The sequence below is a fragment of the Lepidochelys olivacea genome, assembly GCF_965140295.1.
Source record: "Lepidochelys olivacea isolate rLepOli2 genome assembly, chromosome: 6".
In the NCBI taxonomy this organism is placed as follows: domain Eukaryota; kingdom Metazoa; phylum Chordata; order Testudines; family Cheloniidae; genus Lepidochelys; species Lepidochelys olivacea.
The window spans coordinates 55178650-55191940 of NC_140416.1; the positions used below are offsets into that span (position 1 = coordinate 55178650).

The 13291-nt window shown below is 47.2% G+C and overlaps 1 protein-coding gene across 3 annotated transcripts in view; it reads left to right on the forward strand.

The window, feature by feature from the left end:
• The window catches only part of MAPK8IP1 (mitogen-activated protein kinase 8 interacting protein 1), a 47983-nt gene that overhangs the window by 9625 nt on the left and 25067 nt on the right, over positions 1–13291 (forward strand). For 2 of the 3 annotated variants that reach the window (XM_084631216.1, XM_084631218.1), the window contains exon 2: positions 3775–3880. The exons of the other annotated variant lie outside the window; for it this stretch is intronic. In XM_084631216.1, coding sequence (XP_084487342.1) covers positions 3775–3880 — 106 coding nt within the window. The remainder of the gene's footprint in view (positions 1–3774; positions 3881–13291) is intronic. 3 annotated transcript variants of the gene reach the window in all.

The following is a 13291-nucleotide window of genomic DNA, read 5'->3' on the forward strand; positions in this document are numbered from 1 at the left end:
AGGACGGGGCTGGGGGAGGGGGAGCAGGAACTGCTATTGAGCAGGAGCCTGGCTGGCTGGCTGAGAGACTCAGCGGCCCAGGCAGAGCACAGGGCCTGGCACCATCTCAGCTCAGTGGGTTATTTTTTTTCCAAGACAGCTGATTCAATCTATTTTTAATGAGCTCCCCTAGATTGCGCAGTGGGGAGGCAGAAAGTGGTGCAGGAAGCAACGGGCTCTGAGGTGGGGCGAGCGGAGGGGCAGCACACACAGAGTTCAGCTCCTTTGAGCCTGGCTCCTCTCCCTGGGGAGAACTTCCTTGGACTGTGGCCCTGAAACAACAAGAAAGGGGTTCCTCTTAAATGCAGCTGGCCTTGAGAATGGAGTCAAGCACAGAAGAGGAGAGCTGGCTGGAGGATCAGTGGGAGAAATGGTAGGGAACTGTCGGAAGGGAGGGCTGGGAAGCAGTCAAGCACCTCTGGTTGCATCCCCTCCTTCTGCATGTGATGCTTGCAGAGCAGGAGTGAACTTGGTAGATACTTGGCCCATAGTTTATTTGCTGCATATGGGGCTGCATGGTAGCTGGGTATAGAGGAGACCAGAGCAGCCAAGACTGCTGGGTCCTCCCCATCAGAGCAGTCATGGGCTCACACGCAGGGAGCCCCTCAGTGCCTGAGGCAGGAGCAGTTGCTGGAAATGTGTTTATTTTAGCAGCAGGTGGAGGGGGTGAGAGCAGGGGAACCTCCTTAGGAAAGGGGAGTGTTAACGCAGGTGATTCATGGAGAGGGAGGGCTGACAGGGATTGGAGATCTTGGTGCCCCCAGGTGATTCTTCCAAGCTCTGGCCTGGCATATCTGCTTCCCGTGGCTGGCTATAAACGTGTGGGCTCCCCAGTGCTTACTGCAGCAAGCAGCCCTCGGATAAAGTTCTAGCTTGCATGGCTGCGCCTTGTCCCAGAGAGAGAGAGCTGAGCACTATCTGCTCTCCAGCCATCCCACTGGGAGAGCCTGGAGCTGCCACCCCAAGAGGTCAGTTCTGCAGCATTTGGAGTGCGGGCAGCCATAGCTTTTTGAGAGGCCTTTCTGAGAAGTCGTGGATCTTGTAAGGGCCCCGTTTTGCTCAGCTACAAGGGGGTCTCTCTCTGTCCCAGGGCCCTGACTCTCAGCAGTGCATGAGAGAATGAGCATTAGTGGCAGAACCTGTCTGACCCTGTGTAACTGGAGAGGGAATCGATTCATGCTTTGATGGTTCATTGCTAGACCTTCTCTCCCCACTTCCTACAGAAAAGCAGTCTGAGGGGGAAGCAGCTGGGGACCATGGGGTCTGGTTTCCCCCTCACTTGGCACCTTGTGTCAAAGTGTGTGTCAGTGTGTGTCAAACTCCCCCAAATCAGAATGCCAGCATTTCATGCTCATTTTGTCCCAGTGTAATAAGTGACACCAGGTGGCTGTAAGGCAGAGGAAGCTCAGGCCTGTGAAGAGGAAGCCGAGAGGGGGTGTTTGTTGAGAGCAGCTGAGGAAGCAGTGCAAATGCCGACCCCTGCAATAAAGATCAGCCGAAGGGAGCACTCTGCTGCGGGCTCTCTTTCCCCCAGGTCCTGTCTGCTCTGTGCAGATAGTAAAAGTCCCAGAGGTTTGCCCCAATGCCCTTGCCCAAAATGGCCTCTTCCCCACTGCTGGACGCTGTCAGGAGGCTGCATGCGAGAGGGACCCTCGGAGGGGAGCTAGATCCTTAGAAATATCTAGGAGACGAGATTACCCTCCCTACCCGTTTTCTTCTCTGTCTCTCTAGGAGCGGACAAGTTGACATGCTCTTCTCTAGACGTAATGCCATCTATTCCCTTGAGGTTCTTACCAGCAGGAGGGAAGGATGTTTCTTGCTGCTGCCTTGGTGTCTCAGGAGGATTCAGCAAGGACATGATTAGGGGGTAGGGTGGGGCGGGTTCCTGCTTTCTGGCACAATAACTCTGCTGCCTTGGCATCCAGGACCGATGGGGATCTAAACAAACCTGAAGAGTGAGATAGGCCAAGGGTCTTTGAAAGGTCATTCTGAGAAGCAGTGGATTATGTAAATTATTCCACCTGCCTTTCCTCACTTGTATCACCTGGAGCCCTGACCCATTCCCCTTCCTGCTCTTCCAGATCCCAGCATGACCTTGCCTCTGTTCCTCTATTGGGGCCTTCTATTCTCCATGGACCATGTTAGCCATTGCGGTTTTCTGGACAAAATCTCTGCTCCAGCTAGATTCGGACACTGGTGATGAAAATGCTCTTCTGTATGAGTAGAGAAAATAGCCTGCAACCTTATCTACACACACAACTTGCACTAATTTAACTAAACTGGCTTAAAAACTGATTTAAATTTAAACAGGTGCAAACTCCTGTGTAGCCGCTCTGATTTCAGTTTAAGAGTAGCGTATTTTGGTTTACCATAATCTGTTTTTAAACATATTATTCTGAACAAAAAGAAGCCACTTGTAAACTGAAATAACAGTCTCTACAACAAAGTTCCACTAAATCAGTTTAAAACCACATCTCTAGTTAAAATGGTGCAAATTTGTATGTAGACGAGACTAGAGACTGTTCGGTTTACAGACATGCTAAATGAGAGATGTATGAGGGAGGTATATAAAATAACTAATGTTTGGACAAGGGAAATTGGGTGCTCCTATTCACATGCTCTCCGAATACAAGAATAAGGGGGTGTGCAATGAAACTGCTAAAAGGAAATGCATTTGTAAACAAGGCACAATTAGCCTGTGGAAATCACTACCACAAAGTACCACTGAAAGCCAAGAGCTTAGATGGATTCAAAAAAGAATTGAGTATTTTTATGGATAATGATAGACAGTAAATGTAAAAAAGGAAAATATATACATCTCCTGTGTTTTAGAGCATAAACCAGCCACTAACTGCCAGGAGTTGTTTCACATAATGTGTTGATTCACATAATTGTCCACTCTGGGGATTTCTTGTACCTTCCTCTGAAGCATCTGCCACTGACTCCTGTCAGAGTAGGTTACCTGATTAGATGGATCCTAGTCCATCTCAGTTGGGCTGACACTTCCTGTGTTCCTAATATAGGATCTTGTTCCTAAAAGGTTAATTCTCTGGTTCCACCCAGCTATGCGTTGTTGTTGGGAATAGGGGCAAGAGAATGCAGATTCTTCCTGCCCCCTCTACTTCCTTCCCCAGCCCTTTCCTACTTTGGGACCCCTTGTATTTTCCTTTGTGTGCAGTAGCTGGTATTCTTTGAGCCCAGGCCAAGCAGCAATATGTACAGTAGCACTCTTCTCCCTGGAAGCCACAAGGCCCTGCCTGGAGAGCATCAGACCCCAGCACAGCACTATCCAGACCAGTACACGTGCTGATCTTCCCAGAAGGGGTCTGGCCACGGTCTCCCCACCAACACACTTTGAGAGACAGCTTTCTGGGCCTTGTTGATGAAGAGCAATGCTGAAGACACCTCGACAGAAGGCATCCAGCAGGGTCACCACAGACTGTATCCAAACCTGGCACTGTGGGAGGAGCAGAGCTGGTGGGGAGCTCTACCCCTATTCAAGAGATAGATCTCACATGTCTTCCCAATATAGACTGGAGAAACTACCCCCAATCCCTCTTTTCTAGCCCAGGTACAATGCTCCCTGCTGGTATGCACCCCATTTAACAATGCATCTTGTAAGTGTCACGCTCCCTCCCACCTTTCCTGATGGGCCCAGTGCTGGGAGCCTGATGCTGCCCAGACAGCTCTGTGGGCATTTCCTAGCAGTAACTGCATGGTCTTTGCCTCCACCAGGCTCACCCATGACATCAGCCTTGAAGAGTTTGAGGATGAAGACCTCTCTGAAATCACCGATGAGTGTGGAATCAGCCTGCACTGTAAGGACAGCCTGGCCTCCCGGGTAAGGATGCCAATAGCCCTTGGGGATGTGGTGGAGTGGGGAGCCAGGAACCTGGGCAGGAGGGACAAAGTTGTCTGATTTAATTCAGAATACACTGGTGTGGCTCGTGGAAATTGCAGGTCCCACCTTGTGGCCTGGCTGCTTGGATCAATATGTAGCCTGGCAGCTGGGCTCTGCAGTATCCATCAGCTGCATCCGTATGAATGATAAGGCAGCATCAGGCCATGCTGTCAAATTCTGTGGACCACACTGTGACCAGCATGGACCCTTTTAACCCCAGCCCAATGGAAGTCTCTCCCCATCTGACCCTGGCACAGAACCTATTAACCTCCCACCTTCCGTCTTGATGGCCTTCTTGTCCATTTTGATGCCAGTGCAAAACTCCATTATCCCTACCCGCACCCTGACGAGCTATCTCCCCATCTGACCCTGGCACAGATTCTATTACTCCCAGCCCAAGGGAGAGCTCTTTCAGTCTGACCCCATTGCAGGCCCTGGTACCTAAGGAAGTGCGTGTGAAACCATCTCAGGTAAATCTGTAAGTTTCCTGCTGATGTCCTTATGATTCCAAGGCACCAAGTTCTGGCAGTTCCTGTCAGCAACACCATGACTGGGCCACCATTAGAGTGGTTCTCTCTCACTGTGGGAGGGGGCTGAAGTGAAAGGTGAAAGCCCTTTGAGCAGTTGGAAGCAGGCCAGGGGATTTGCTATGTCTGTGCCTTTTCTCTGTTTTATTCATGGAGCACGGTACTAATGAGCTAGCCTTCCGCAGCTAGAATAAATCCCTCAGAGAAGAAGTGAAAGACATGCCCCTGTCCCCAGGGAGCTCCATGCTGATCCAGGCAGGAGCTCAGGGGAGGAGCATTTCTGGAGAAGATCTTAGGGGGATTTGAATGAGGAGAGAGAATTGGACAGACAATGGAAGATAGGACATGCCATACCAGATGAGACCAGTGGTTCTTGTAGTACAGTATCCTGTCTCTGATAATGGCTAGTACCAGACATTTCAGAGGGAGGTGCAAGAAACCTTGAAATGGACAATCAAAGAGTCCCCTGTTCCTGGGGGAAGCTTCTTCTCTACCCCATCAGTTAGTGGCTGGTTCGACTGAAGCAGGAGGATTTATATTCCTTGTATGTTTCTAAGCTTAGCTAATGTAACTCTGGGTGTTCCCATTATCCATTTAAATGCTGAATCCTTTTTGAATCTGATGAAGTTCCAAGCATAAAGGGCACACCCGCAAGTGAAGAAGCAAATCCAAGACAGCGAAAGGGCTAGGGTGAGCGTAGGGTAGTGGCAGAAATGTAGGTTCTGGGTGAAGGGTGATGTTCTGTAAGGCGTTGTAGGTGGGTGAGAAGCTGGAATCTGATGGGATAGGGGATAGGGAGCAGTTGGAATGTTTTTGCCCTAGCCTGATTTCCAGTTTCATAGTGGGCTGTCATACCTCCTTGAGGAGGTGTGGGCACACAGACAGTCAGCTCTGGATCTCTGTTTGTCTGGCAATACAGCAAACTTATCAAATCTGAGGGCAAAGTTGCCTGAGGATCAGCCACGTTTTTCTGTGGGCCAGTGGAAGCAATAGCAGAAGGTATATCAACCGCCTCCTTGACTAAGGGTCTTTCCTGCCATTAAGATCCCAGTGGCTCCTGGATAGCCAGGCAGCAGCTGTGGCTAAGAGCACTCTTTCTTGGGCATACTCTGTATAAAGAGTGCACAGATCTTTTGCCCGTGGCATCCTGAGGTGATACTGCTGCAGTGCGCTGCACATGGGCTGCACCTTGGGAGCATGTGGGACCTGGCGTTGGTGCGGAATGCAGCTTTTATTAAGCTGTGCCTCAGAGAGGGTGTACTGCACAGGTGGTAGGGGATCTCTGCTGGTCAGAATTAGTTTCCAGGTAGAGTTGGAGGTGTTGCTCTTGACGTATAAGGGTTAGATTTTCAAAGGTATGGAGGGGCATAGTGGGATTTTCAAAAGCACCTAAGGAAGTTAGATGCCTACCCTGCTTAGGTGCTTTTGAAAATCCCACTAGGAGCCTCTCCACTTCTTTAGGCTCCTAAATACCCTTGAAAATCTGGCTCTAAGTGGTTTGGGACCTCTTTAGCAGTGAGCTACCTCTCTTCATGGGTCCTGTGGCTGCTGAGATCTGCAGAGGTGCTTGAGCTTATGGACACCTGGCTAAAAGAGGGGACAGCTGTCAGGGGGGTTCTGAGAGTGCCCCTCAGTTCTGGAACTGACCTTCACTTCTCCCTTGGTCTGACAGAGCCAAAGTTGCTTGACCTTCAAGCTGAAGGGCTCATGTGTTTTCTCTGGCCTTAGTGGAGGGGGTGGGTTTTCTGGTGTTGCTGGTGACAGATAAAACGGTAAGGCAAGACTTGGGAATTTCCCCCTTTGTTTGTATGTTAGAACTAAAAATTTTATCAGCTCCCTAGCACCAGCAGGCTAGGCGCTCTATAAATGTTGTGTTAACCCTCTTCTTGCTGCTGGAATCTAGTGATGTGCCAGCTGTGCGATAATGAGTTTAACTTCTGCAAGGAGTTTTAAGTTGCCATATTCAGTGCTGCATGTCCTGTTGACTTGCACAGATTCTCTCTCTCAAGTGCAGGTGAATGCTGGGAAAGAGGACGCAGATTGGAAATGTTTGGTAAAAGGGATGCTGACTACAGTGAGGAGACAGGTGAAATAAAAATGGTTGCTCTGAAACCTGTGGATGTGTAACATGTAAATCCCTCACCAGCCTTAAACATTCTGGGGAATACTGAGGAGACCTGAAAAAGGTTCAAACTGCCATTTGAACTGTCTGTGAGCCACAGAGGCTAATAAAATGGAGGATGAGTGCAAAATTGCATGGGTTGAGCAGTAGCAGAAACATGGGATGTTTACGAAGTCTTCCATATTAAAGAAGAAAGCTTTGAAGAAGTAATATACAGGTGTGAGAATCGTTGTGTCTTTAGAAAAAAATGTTCCATATGAAAAATGATTTTTCTGGATAAGGAGCCACAAAGAAGGGGAAATGTTAAGAATTCATCCCAGACTTAAAATTAAAAAGCCAATTTTGTGAATTTAGATTATCAGGACTCCTGCATTACGGACTGAAGGGTTTTGGGCTCCAACAGTAAAGAGGTACGTGAAAGGAACAGAAGGACATAGACCTGATACTTGGAAAGGCAGGGATCAAGACTTTCTAAAGTACCCAAAGTTTTTGGGTGGCCAACCTGGGACACCTTAACGAGGCCTGTTTTACAGAGGATAGGTGTCTTCTGAAAATCAGGTCACTTCAAGGTGTTTCAAATTGGGAACCCAAAAATGCAGGGCACTTTAGAGAATCTTGACACTAATGCAGTTCTTGGCTATTGTGCATCTGCCATGCAGGGAAATAACTAGAAATGTAAAGACAGGCCAGCAAGGCTCAGTGCACTTGGTAGGTAGGTAGACAGGTAGGAAGGAAGGAAAAGCTTTCAAAAATAAAAGGGTAAGAGGAAACCAAACAAGGAAGGATGTAAGCAATGTAGCAGCTGAAGTTAGCATAGAGAGGATATCCAGTATTGAGAAAATATCCAGGATATTAAAAGGGGTGCAGATAGTGACACCTGTGAGTAAAAAGAAAAGGAGTACTTGTGGCACCTTAGAGACTAACCAATTTATTTGAGCATAAGCTTTTATTTGAGCATACAGCACATCCGATGAAGTGAGCTGTAGCTTACGAAAGCTTATGCTCAAATAAATTGGTTAGTCTCTAAGGTGCCACAAGTACTCCTTTTCTTTTTGCGAATACAGATTAACACGGCTGCTACTCTGAAACCTGTGAGTAAGGGTGCCCAACATTTGCCATTATAAGACCCTATTTGCAGTCGGTTATAACTTTGCTAAACTTTAACCATCTGGGCTAAAATTTGTCATGTTGGATATCAGTCTCAGGTTGAAATTTTCCAAAAAATGTCAGCAAAGACAGTTCACTGGTTTCTTGGAACAAGATTAGGGAAAAATACATTGTTTTGCCCATTTATAAAAAAATTCTTACAACCATTTTGTTGAGGAGATCTAGTGCCTCTATACTTTGATCCAGAGACCTGAAATTTGGCATCAGGAATGTGGCTTTTGTTGTCCCCATGAAGATCCACCCAAATTTGGCCAAGTCGTAAGCCTCTGGAAATCAGTTAGCACAAACTCAACAGAGACATGCTAGAGTTTGGCAGCTAAATTCTCTGGAGATTCTGTGCATCCTGAGAATGATCCAGCCCCTCAGTGCTCATATGTGCCAACTGTCTTATGCATGTTCCAGCCCAGGACTACAGAGGCTGAGCAGCACTTTCTCTGCAGCCAGGGGCCATGGTGTCTCAGGACTTGAGAAGTGAGAGCAGAGAGACACTTTTCTGTGCTCTCAGTGCTTCCTTCACTGGTACCAAGGCAGCATGGATGATGATGAGGAAAGAGCCTGATGTGAATGCAGAAGAATGAGATGCTGGAGGTGGGGAGGGGGGCAGGAGTATAAACTGGGACGTAGAGCAAAGAGAGGGTCCAAGGGAGAGACTAGGGACAAGGGGCCGAGATGGGGTGGAGGCATTGGGACACTGACTTGGGATCCTATGCACTGAAGGAGGCAGGGGACCTGTGGAAATAAATAGTATATGATCATGTAATTAAAGTCTGTGTCATAAGACATATGCACCAGGGGGCCAAATTAAGGTTGCACTGACAATTCCTAACTTCTGAGTGCTGTGCTTGACTTTGCAGCCATAACATTTTCTCAGTGTAGTGTTTTGTATGTCATGTAATGTATACACACATGTAAAATCTGTAATAACCACTTTGCAAAAACGTGCAGGTTAAAAGTGAAGTTTGAGGATTCCTCTAGGGCAGTGTTTTTCAACCAACAGCCCAATCAGCACAGAGCTGCGGCCCATGTGACATCCTCAGGGCCATACAGATAGTACTGGATGCTGCCCACAATGGTAAATAGGTGGAGAATGAGAATGAGTTATTCATAAATACAACTAAGAAAGGAACCTTGCACACGGAAGAATGGCTACTAAAAATATGCACAAATGGCCTACTTGGAATGTACAAAATCACCCCAGGAGCATAAGTGAAAGCAATGATAGAAATGGCAATAGAGAGGTTTAAAGGAAGTGTACAGCTTGAAAAGTCAAAGGTGACATAGAGCTGTCAGCTCCAGTTCCAGTCCTGGGGGAGTTCAGAGGCAAGGCAGTAAAACAAGAGTTTGTAGTAGCTCGTTGACGAAAGCAACCAGGCGTTTATTTCTGCACATGAGATGCTTAGCTTGACCAAGGGTGTATACCATAGGGAATCAGAATAACAGATATTAATCTTGAACCATATGTGAAAGCACTAGCTGCATCAAATGAAGATGTGATCCCAGATGTGATCCTGGTGACATAGATAGTTACAGGCGGTCAGGAGTCTGTTTTACATGCCAGCAGATGAGTTCCTACAGAAACCAGAGGAAAAGTTGCAAAACATGACAGATGGCATCATTCATAGAACAGGAGAATCAACAGTCAGGATTCACTCCTTAGTAACTGTTGAGTGAAAGGGGAGGCAGACTCAGAACTTGGTGCTGACCCAAGGAGCTGAACAAGAACATCACAAGGGGAGGTTACATTTGCCACAAGGAGAAAAACATTTGCTGAGATGGCAGGAGCCAAATTCTTTAGCAAATTGGATGCATCAGCAGGGTTTTGGCAGATACTCTGGACATAAAGCTTTGAGATTTACACTTTCAATGCACCATTTGGCTGCCTTGTGAGGTTGCCTTTCAGAATATATTTGGCACCAGGAAGTATTTCTCTGCACAGTGTCCCAGATGCAGGAATGTCTCTCAGGAGAAAAAATGTACATTTATGCTATCATAATTTGGGGCAGCTCCGTAACTGAACTTCAGGGACAACTGCAGAAGTGATTGGAAACCACAAGAAGAAACAACGAACAGGGTCGAAGTGTCCATTTTGAGTTACTGAAATCACCTACTGAGCAGAGAAGTGGACCACAAAAAGTGACAGATTCTCAAGATTCAAGCACTAGTGAATATGCAGAGACCCAAAGATAAAGGCATTCTGAGTCTGCAAGGCATCTTCACTTAGAACTGTAAGTTTGTACCCACCTATGCAGCTCAAACAACTCACCTAAGATAATGCCGTCACATAGATATAGAATGGATCTGGATGTTGGAGTATGACAGAGTTAAAGGATTTGTAATATGTACTGACTTCAGCACTAGTGCTGTAATGCTTCAACACACAGAGTTCAAACACTCAACAGATGTTTTAAAAGGAGCCATGGGACAGAATGTCTGCCTGTCACATATGCTGCAAGAGCTGTGACAGTGTCAGAGAATTTGCAAATCAAAAGATGCTAGCCCTTGTGTATGGCTGTACAAAGTCTCATGTCTTTCTATGGCTGTACCTTTCAAACCTGAAATGGACCATAAAGCAATGACTGTGATACATAAAAGAAGGTGGAGAAGCACAGTCAAGAATACAGCAATTACTGGCATTGTCAAATAGCGGCATATGCACTATCAAGACCACATGCTTCACTTGCTGACCCATGAGGTGACCTGGAACAAGCCATGACAGTCCATGTGAACCTGATGATAAAAGCCTCATGTGGTATCACTAAGAATATGGGATGAATTAGAAAGAGGAAAACAGACTAAGAATGAAATACTATGAGGAGTAATACAAGCTATAGGTAATGGATGGAGAAATCCACACCTCTCTCACCCTCCCATTCCCAATATACAGGTGAACCTGCAGAGAAAGGTACAGATATAGCCATTTCCACAAGTCATTCCCCCAGTGGTGGGAGGGAAAAGTTGGAAAAAATAGAGGAAGTACTCCTGGGAATGACTAAACCAAGAAGAATGGGAGAAGTCATATTCTGTCCATAGAGAACAGTGACGTTGACAAAATGGTGAGTGTGTGTGAAACCTGATGGAAGTACAGAGATGTACAACAGAGAGAACAGAGGACACAGTCTGAATTAGATTTGTTTGTTCTGGAAAAAAACATGATGACCTTATTGTAGACTATTTTAGCAACTTTCCCAAAGCTCGACACTTAAATGTATCACAACTTCAATGCAATCCGGCTCAGGTCCATTAAATCAATATTTGTGTAGCAGGGAATTCCATAAAATGACATGGTCTGAAGTAGTGGACAGGGGACCACACCTCAAGAATAAGGAATTCGTGTTGAAATTCAGAAGTTTCTGCAAAGATAGGGATGGATTAGCAGATTGTAGAGTATAGTGAAGGACTCTCTCAGAAAAGCAATTGATGCAAGAGCAGAGCCATCTTTAGCTCTGCTCAGCTACAGAGCAGCACCTCTGCAATGTGAAAAACTACCAGCAAAACTTCTGTATAATAGACATGGCCTATTACGAGACACAAGGCATAACCAAAGGATGGCAAATAACTGATTTTCAGCAAAGAGGTCAGACAACTTAAAACCGATAGAAAATTATTAAAGAGGAGGAAGACCCTTACCATAGTTCTTTTGTTTTAAAATACTCAAAGACTATGTTTGAATTTTAAAAGATAGTGGCCACTAAAGCTGCAGTGATTAAAGGAATGTCATCTCATTCATATTTCATGATCAACAGAAAGTGAAAGCATTTTGCTCAGATGTCTTCTAAAGTACCTCAGAATGTGGCTGAGAGAGCAAACGAGCAGCCAGCAGAGTGAGAGCAGATACCCTGGCTGTACAGTAACCAGCATGGATCAATCCTGTTCTGGACTGCAGGAAAAAGACTGAACAAGCCACTGAAGACATGGAAGGACATTTTGCTTAATGGTACTTCTGGAAGACTCTTGAAATTGTCATAAAGATTGTCTGAGACCTGTTGATAGCATAACAATATGTAAAAAAGTTGATAATCCCTCTAGTTGTTAGAATTTGTTCAAGCAGGAAATTTAGCACAAAACTGTAAAGGACAGGCCTGCTACAAAGGGTTAAGCTTCAGCAAGGAGTATTATAATTGCCATCCCTCCTGCAGAATACTGTCCAGAGTCACATCGCCTGTTGACTCATGCACAGAGATGGGGAACCAGTTGCAGAGGCTGAGGCAGGAAATATAGCCAGGCTAGAGTACAGTAACGGAAATTCCATTTACTGCATATGGGTTTTGACTTGTTTGTTAAATAAATATATTGCCCTAAACCTGCCTCAGTCATCGCTGAATACCAGGTCCCTCTGTCTCGGAGACGGGCATCTCTGGGTCTAAGTGGTGGCCCAGCGTTTGAAAAATTTTGGGCAAACTATGCATCCGATGAAGTGAGCTGTAGCTCATGAAAGCTTATGCTCAAATAAATTGGTTAGTGTCTAAGGTGCCACAAGTCCTCCTTTTCTTTTTGCTTCAACTAAGGTTGCCAATCCTCCCGGTTTTGCCAGGAGTCTCCCGGAATCAGGCTCTATCTCTCGGAGACTACTGAAGCCAATCTGGGAGATTTTATGTGCTAAAAATCCGGTGGTGCAGCGGAGCTAAGGCAGCCTACCTGCATCACTCTGCACCACTCCCAGAAGCAGATTGCATGTCCCTGCAGCCCCTGGAGGGGGGAGGGGCGGTGGGTCTCCGCAGCACTGCCCACACCCCGAGCACCACCTCCACAGCTCCCATTGGCTGGGAATTGAGGCCAATGGGAGCTGCAGGGGTGGTGTCTGCAGGCAGGGGCAGCGCTTGGAGACCCCCTGCACCCCTGCCTAGGAGCTGCTGTCAGAGCGATGTGCCAGTCGCTTTCAGGAGCTGCCCAAGGTAAGTGCCACCTGGACGGAGCCTGCATCCTTCACACTTTCCCACACCCCAACCCCCTGCCCCAGCCAGGGTGGGGGAAAGCGAGCGACAGAGGGAGGGGTGTTGGAGTGAGCAGGGACGGGGCCTCAAAGAAGGGGTGGGACAGGAGCGGGGCCTCGGGGAAGGGGTGGGGCAAGGATGTTTGGGTTTGTGCAATGAGACAGTTGGCAACCCTAGCTTCAAGGTGGCCACTAATTTTGGGTGCCTCGGTGTTCAGGTGTGGAGCTTGAGCCACACGGGTCTGATTTTCAGAAGTGCTGAGCAGCTACAGCTGCCCTTGACTTCAGCTGCAGTTGAAAATGTTGCCCTTTTGTTTCTATCATAATGCCTTCGAGAAGCAAAGCTCTACTCCCCTGTGTCCCACCATTCTTCTCCTTATGATAACGTAGTTCTTAGAAATGCCCTGCAGGTGGCAGCGGAGGCCAGGAGCAACAGGTCTAAGGGGATCCTGGAGTATCTCAGCAGGCCCAGGATAGGGCTGGTTAGTACTGCCAGCATTCACAGCGCCACTGTGCTGGTACAGCAGATGCTGGGGTGGTGAGTACAGCGTGCCGTTGCCTTTCTCAGGCTGCTGGGGATTACACAGGGGGAGGGATCAGGGGCA